The sequence below is a fragment of the Gekko japonicus genome, unplaced genomic scaffold (assembly GCF_001447785.1).
Source record: "Gekko japonicus isolate JY-2015 unplaced genomic scaffold, Gekko_japonicus_V1.1 scaffold321, whole genome shotgun sequence".
Taxonomy (NCBI): Eukaryota; Metazoa; Chordata; class Lepidosauria; order Squamata; family Gekkonidae; genus Gekko; species Gekko japonicus.
In genome coordinates, this window is record NW_015169181.1 from 1,053,409 (window position 1) to 1,060,882 (window position 7,474).

At 51.0% G+C, this 7,474-nt stretch overlaps 1 protein-coding gene across 1 annotated transcript in view; it reads left to right on the top strand.

Annotated features, from left to right (window-relative positions):
- Positions 1-202: 202 nt before the first annotated feature.
- LOC107114581 (putative RNA exonuclease NEF-sp) overlaps positions 203-7,474 on the top strand; it is a 31,842-nt gene continuing 24,570 nt past the window's right edge. Inside the window, exons 1-3 of the mRNA XM_015416118.1 lie at positions 203-340; positions 2,050-2,171; positions 2,549-2,675. Coding sequence (XP_015271604.1) covers positions 203-340; positions 2,050-2,171; positions 2,549-2,675 — 387 coding nt within the window. The remainder of the gene's footprint in view (positions 341-2,049; positions 2,172-2,548; positions 2,676-7,474) is intronic.

Below are 7,474 nucleotides of genomic sequence, written 5' to 3' on the forward strand. Positions count from 1 at the left end.
GGCTCAAAGTCACCCCACCACCTTGGGTGGCAGAGTGGGGATTCAGTCCTGGGTCTTCTATACCATACAGGCTCTCTATAAATACCACACCAATCCTTTATGAAAAAGACTGAGTGGTTTTGTTCACATTAAATTACCTACCCTGTGCTGTTATGCTTCCTCCCCCCAGGTACCTGAATCTGACACTGTGCTTCAAAACAAAATGGCTGCAGCAATCCAAGCCATTAAAAGCAAAAGACCACGTGAAGATGACAGAATTGTGGAAGAACTTCCCCAGGAGCCCAGAAAGAAAAGAAAACTTGCGGAAGAGGACGCTTGTCAAAACCGGCACAAAGCTATGGTATTTGCTGAAGATCTCTTGCTGTGTTTTTCTGCAATTTAGAAGAGACAATCCAGCGGGAATGCTGTTTGTCATGCGAACCTGTCGCAGGCATGGATGTGTGTCCCTCGGCCCTGTCTGTTCTCACTGGCAGGGGCTCTCTGGAGTCTCGGGCAGAGAAAGGCCTTTCCCCACCCCCACTCTCAGGGATCCTTGACATGCCAGGAACTGACCCTGAGGCCGGTTGCCAGTGAGCTGTGCCACTCACCGTTTGTGAGCCTCTTCCTCAAAAATCTGGTTAGAGCATTAGATCGCAATCCAAGTGACCCCTGGCCTAATCCCTGCTTTGACTTGCAGAGTAACCTTGGGCTGGATGCTTCCTCTTGGCCTGACCTACCCCACAGGAGCTGTTGTGAGGATAAAGGGAGGGAGGAAGAATTATGTACACAGCCCTGAGGTCCTTAGATCAAAGGAGGAAACGCTGTAGAGGCACAGCGCTTAATTTATGTTGAAGCCCAGGATGATGAACTGAGCCCCAGCCTGGTTCGAGGGGTTTCTCCCGACCCGTTCTGAGATTCTTGGACAGAATGCTGGAAGTGGCAACGACTGATTTGTTTGCACTTCGCCTCTCTGGCTTTTATAGGCAAGGGTGCCTAACTCAGGGTCACTTCACATAGATCAGTTATGCCTAAAACCACAAAGAGTTCCTTGGTATATCCTCTTGCTTTGCAGCAAGTGAAACACAGTGGTGGGCCCCCTGGGATTCTAGCGGCAAACAAATAGACCCCTCCAGACAGACGTCGGTGTCACCCTTCTTAGAAGATGCTGAGGAATACCTATGCAGGCAGGATAGTAGGGTACCTGGCTACTGCCTTGAAGGGAAGCTGGCAGGGGAGGGGGACTTTCAACTGGACCTGAATACTAGGAAAACTACTTCTCCTCCCCACTATGGCCCTGGCTTTCACGCCATCCTATTGTGATGGGCTCCTCAGGGGAAAATCCTGCTGGACCAGACCATCTAATCCAGTGTCCTGTTTCCTATCATAGCCAGCCAGATGCCTCCAGCAAACCTACAGGCCAAGCAACAGCCCTCCCTGTCTACTGCTTTGGTGGTATACTTCCTCTGAACATGGAGGTTCCAGTTAGCCACAAACAGGGAGTTCTGGATTTGGCCCACAAATGGCCGAGTGGAATGCAAAAGGCCATGCTAGGTCACTAATGAGTACCAGGCTCTTGTTTTTTTTTTATTTGCAGGATTCAGACTGTTTGTATCCCTCACGGATTGAAAGATAAGGCTGAATAACCTGACTTAAGTGGGTGTGGAATTCCCTCCCCCCCCCTTTTAAGGAACTGAGCAGTCAGAAGGCAGATCCTGTCTTAAGAGAGAGAAAATCTTTTTCCCCCCAGTTGTACATTTCATGATTCTTTAAAGATTCTGTGTTTGTTCACATTTGGGGCTGTTCAGTCCAGATTGTGGGCTCCGCAAACAGCGTGTCTGACGGCAAAGTCTTTTGGCATCGGCATTGCTTATGCAGGGCCCTTTCCAAGGAATGCTAGTTTTGCGTAACGGGAGTCTTGCATGTTTGTCCTGCTCCAAGCACAGTTTTTACTGTGCCCTTTTGTGCCAGACAAGCTGTCCGCTTCTGGATTTCATTACTGTAAGGGGTGGCTGGAATCCCGAAACTCTGCGTCTGTGTAAACAATTCACAGCCTGTTCTCTCGTTTCTCAGGAGAAGAAACCTCACTTGTCAACTGAAGCCTTTGGAGAAGATTGCGAAATCAGCTATGACCAACTGCATGAATTCCTGAAATATGCTGCCTTGGGGAAAGGCCAAAATGCTGCTAAGCCCAGGTAGGGCCTCCATTTATGTTCTATAAAGCATCCTGTGTGTACTGAAGAAACAAAGCTATTTAAAGGTCTCCCACCCAACATGGTTCTAATATTCGCTGATGGGCTACAAGTGTTGGCACAGGCTTGCTTCCATTATTAGATTGCCTCCTACTGAAGCTACATTCTGACAGCACAGACCACAAAGTCTGTGATGTCTGTGAGCCTCAGGCATGAGCATTCCTTCCATTGCCCTTTTCTGCAAAGACTAAAGGCATTCTATTTCTCTCCCACCCTAACCCAATGCTCTAACCACTATACCACACGGGCTGTCAAACATGAACAGGACAAGTTTGCCCATCAATTCTAGAATCGTGCCTATTGTCTTCTTTAACTTGCAGGTGGTGCTATATTCATCACCAAAGGCATCTGACTGGTACGGTAGTGGTGGTTCTCCATGAACTGAGCCAGCTCCACTTCTACAGGTTTTACGTGCAGTTCAAGCATCTCCGCAGAACCTTCAGGCATGTAAGTGTGTCGTCCCTCATGCCCACACACCCAGTTTCCAAAGCTGGATGAACCCTGGAGTTGTCTTCTGAGTTAATCACACTTAGCATTTATATAGCACTTTCAGTGTTCAAAGTGCTTCATTGGGTACACACTAACCTTCATAACCTTCATAACAGCCCTGCAAGGTAGGCCACTTGGCAAGGTGATCTTATTTAGGTATTTATACCCTGCTTTTCTCCCCAGTGAGGACCCAAAGTGGTTTACATCCTCCTCCTCCCCTCCTGCATTTGATCTACACCACAGGCTTAGAAAGAGTGACGGGTCCACAGTCACCCAGCGAGCTTCCATGGCAGAGCAGGGATTTGAATCCGAGTCTCCCAGATCATAGAACCATAGAATGTTAGAGTTGGAAGGGACCTTGCAGGTCATCTAGTCCAACCCCCTGCACCCAGCAGGAGCATAGCCGAAAGATAGCCCTACATACCTACAACATACCCGAAAGATGGTCGTCCAGCCTCCGCTTGAAAACGTCCAGCTTAGGAGCATCCACCACCTCCCGAGGCAGTCTGTTCCACTGCTCAACCACTCTTACAGTTAGGAAGTTTCTCCTGATATTTAGCTGGTAACGACTCCCTTGTAATTTCCAACCATTAGATCTAGTTTTGTAATCTGGAGCAACAGAGAATAGATCCTAGTTGAGGACTCTTAACTGCTACCCCACACTGGCGCTGTGTCTTTACAAGAGCCCCATGAGCTGGGCTGTGGGTTGTTGCAGTCCTTGCAATGGCCCTGCAGGGCAGGCCAGGTGCTGCTGCAGGTGCTCTGCCTTTAGCAGAGAATACGCTGGAGCACTGAGCTGGAGCCTGCGAATCCGAGGGGCGATGAAGTCACCGCACGCCCTTCTCAGCCCCGTCACTGGAAGCCTCTCTCAGCCACCCCCGCCATCTCAGGGCTTTTCTTGACAACTCCCCCCCCCATTAGAAGTGCAATTGTTAATAAGCTGTTACTAGAGGACACTTTCATTTGCCCAGCCAGCCCCACTGCTGCTTTAAGGGGTGCCGCAAGGCTTGCAGGAGGGATGGAGGGAGGGAGGGGGTAGTCACAGAAGTCTCGAGTTCAGTTCCTTAGAAGGGAAGGGGTCTTGTGTAGCAGCCGCTGGGAAGCCCCACACCTGGGACCTCAGAGTGCCACACCCGGCCAGAAAAGACAATGGAAGAGTCCAACACGGATCTTTGTGGTTGGGAGCCGTTGTGGGCAGAAGGATGTGGGTTCAGTCCAGATTTAGATCCTGGGTAGCCTCCAGGAGCGGGACTGAGCAAGACCTTTGCCAGGGCCCTTATTTATTTAAATCTCTACCCCCGCCCTCCCCACGAATGGGCTCAGGGTGGCTAACAAACAGGGGCACTGTGTGCCCATACATAAAACCTTGGAAAGCTGCTACCGCCAGTTCTCAGCTAGATGCATCGCTAGGGTGACATCATCGCTTTCAGTCTCCATGGTGACTGTATTTCATTTTTACCCCCATCCCTCCGACTGGGACCTCAGAGCAGCAGACAAAGTTCTCCCTTCCGCCATCTTAGCCTCTCAGCAACTACCCTGTGAGGTAGGCTAGGCTGAGAGGCAGCAACTGGGGAACAGTGGGTGTCTCAGATCCTAGTCTGCCACACTAACTGCTACACCACACTACCTACTGCTTCCCTACGGTTATGACTGCATCTTTTTGCTTCCGAATCCTCCCTTCTGTCCCCCTTTGCACACTTGGAAAGATGCTTGTTTTGTGTGTTTGGAGCTCTTCAGTTTAGAAAAGGAAAACAGAGGGGAGGTGGGAAGGAGGGTTTATGACACACCTATACAGACTCCCAAGCATAAGGCCCCAAGAGGAAGCCACGAGGATCCGGTGTCCCCAAGAAGCTTCTTGTAACAGCTGCAGAGACCCTCTGTTCAAACACTTAAACCGACACGGAGCTCATTCACAACGACCGGGAACCTGGTTGGCTTTTGGGCTCGTGTCCCCCTTCCTTCCATAGTAAAACTGTCTGGTTCAGAGCAAAATTCGAGTCCAGCAGCACCTTAAGGACCAACAAGATTTCCAGGGGATAAGCTCTTGAGAGCCAAAGTTCCCTTCGTAAGATCTGATGAAGGGAACTTTGGCTGTCGAAAGCTCCCCCCCCCCGAGAGTCTTGCTGGCCCCTAAGGTGCTGCCGGATTCAAATCTTGCTCTTCTACTGAATGCGTGAAGAGCTGCTTTATACTGCATCAGACCATTGGCCTATCAAGTTCAGCATTGCCTGCTCAGACTGGCAGTGGCTCTCCGGGGTCTCAGGGAGAGGTGCCCGGGAGGTGCCCAGGGGATTGAACCTGGGGCCTTCTGCAAGCCAAGCAGATGCTCTACCACTGAGCCACACCACGCCCCCCTCCTCTGCAAGCCAGCATGGCTACCCTGGTGAAACTTTCTGGTTTAGGAAGTCCCCAACCAAACTCCAAGTTGTTTCAGCCTCAGAAGCAGCGTGTCTTAACAAACTGCGGTTTGTGTCTCTCTGCAGCTGAGATCCCAACTCAGCTTCCTGCACCAAGAAGTCTTCAAGAGTGGCCCTGTGTGCAAAAGCCGGAGGAAGGTCCTATGCCCCTGGAATGAACTGGGCTGGGCTAGAGGGCACTCCTGATGCCTGAAAGCAGCCTGAAAGTCCCAGCTGCTCCTTCTGAGATAGCCTGCAAGGCCTTGCCCCCTTCCCAGGGTCAGACGGGTCAGGTCTCCTTGAGCAGCTTTGCAGGGTCAGGCCTGGAGGACCCCTTCCTCTTAACTATATCTTGGCCTACAATGGAAGCAGAGCAGTGGTTGTCTTTGCTGGCCAGGTGGCACCTTAAAAATATAGCCGCACAGGAGCACATTGTGGGTTCTGGAAAAGACGGTTTCCCCGAGTCAAACAAAAACCGCTTTTTTTCTTTCCTGCAGCTCATTTTGTTTCTCTGCACAGGATGCTTTGACATTAGTAACCCTCACCAGAGGAGGGGGGGGGAAGCTTCCCAGTAGCAGCAAAACACCCGTTCTCCAATTCAGAGCAATTTCCAGACTTTCCAGGAATAAAAGTCTACTTTGTCTGTCAACAGGACGCTGGTCTGAGCTTTCCCCGGCCTTCTGTCTGGAAGTCAAGGTCGTTAAGGCAATCAGCTGCTGTATACAAAAGGGAACGGTTTTAGTCACCAACGATTTTAGTCGCTAACAATTTCCTGAAATGTTGTCATCTCCCGCCACCCCCCCCTTTTTTTGAACAAACAAATTATTACGGTCAAGCACCAGCACAAAAGTAAATACATTACCTCTGTTTTTTCTAAAGCTCAAGCCTGCACAAATGCCAAAGATCATAAGTTGCTCTGTAGAACAATTCCCAAAACAGCAGCGGTTAAAAAAAACTCAGGACCATCCAAAATATCATGGCACGGGGAGGCTACATCCATACATTGTCGGATATTGTACTATTGTTGTGCTGTAGCGGCGATCCCCAACGTGGCACCAGGAAGCACCTTCTTTCCTTCTTCCCCAAAGCAAAGGGCCAGTTCTGGCTCCCCCCCCCCCTCTGCTGGAGCAGGGAGGTGCTTCAGAAGGGCCACGGAGGCTTCACTTTCGGGCTGCAAAGGTATACCCATTTGGAGAGAGGCACTTCCAACCACAGGAGGAAGCTTGGCTTGGAACCTCCCACCGTGCTGTGATTGGTCCCAGCTCCCAGACAGCTGCTCCGAGGTCAGCTACGCCCCACCTCCCTGTGGCAGCCATTTTATAGCACTCGGTGCTTGTTCTCAACTTTCTAAGAGCACCTGCAGGCTCAACAACCTTAGGGACCCCTGTGGCATTGCAGTAATTCACAAGTGGATTTGTGTGTGCGTGTGTGTAGACAAAACCAGCTGAGAGAGGTAAACCATTACTACAGTATGATGCAACAACAGCACAATACTCAACCATGTGCTACTGCAACCCACATGCAAAAACTTTTTTTGTTCTGCAGAATGCTTCGGCTGGATGTTAGGTACCCAGGGAGGGACAGGGGGAGAAGAGGGATAAATGCCACTTTGGGGGCATGATGAAACGTTAACTGAAGTGTTCTTAAAGTGGAAGTGGGGGGGGGGAGTGTTGCAGACAGCCTGGCGTCAGGCACAAAACAGCCTTCAAGATGAAGAAGAGAAGAGATTGGATTTTTACCCCTCCCTTTCCTTTCCCCTCCCCACCACAGACACCCTGGGAGGGAGGTGGGGCTGGGAGAGCTCTTGACAGGAATTGCCCTTTTTCAAGAACAGCTCTTAGCAGAACTATGGCTTGCCCAAGGTCATCCAGCAGGTGCAATTGGAGGAGTGGGGAATCAAACCCGGTTCTCCCAGATTAGAGTCCAGTGCGACAACACGAAATAGGGGATAGTCAGAGCCTCCCCCCCCCCCAAAAAGGCCATCCTGTTTTTGAAACTACGGAAGGCAGCAGTGAATCAGTACTCTCCGCCTTTGGCAGAGGCCAGAGCAAGCGAGTGTGTGTGAAATCTCTATGCTTAGTTGCCCTGTTTGAGGATAAGAGGCCTGCTTGCACACAGTGGGTTTGGACAGTGCCAAGAGAGAATCTCAGGCTCCTTCACTGACTGTTTCCTGTTGGCTGTTCAAGCAGGATCGTGGAAGGCAGGGACCAGAGGTCATTTCAGGGGGGATCGCAGTTCCCCCGGGTGAGGTACAGGGGGCGGGGCACATGACGAAGCCCCGCCCCCTGCTTCTGGCTGCCCCGCTTCTGGCCCTCATTCAGCCAGGAGGAGGCAGGAGAAGAGGGAGGGTAAGTTGCCTCC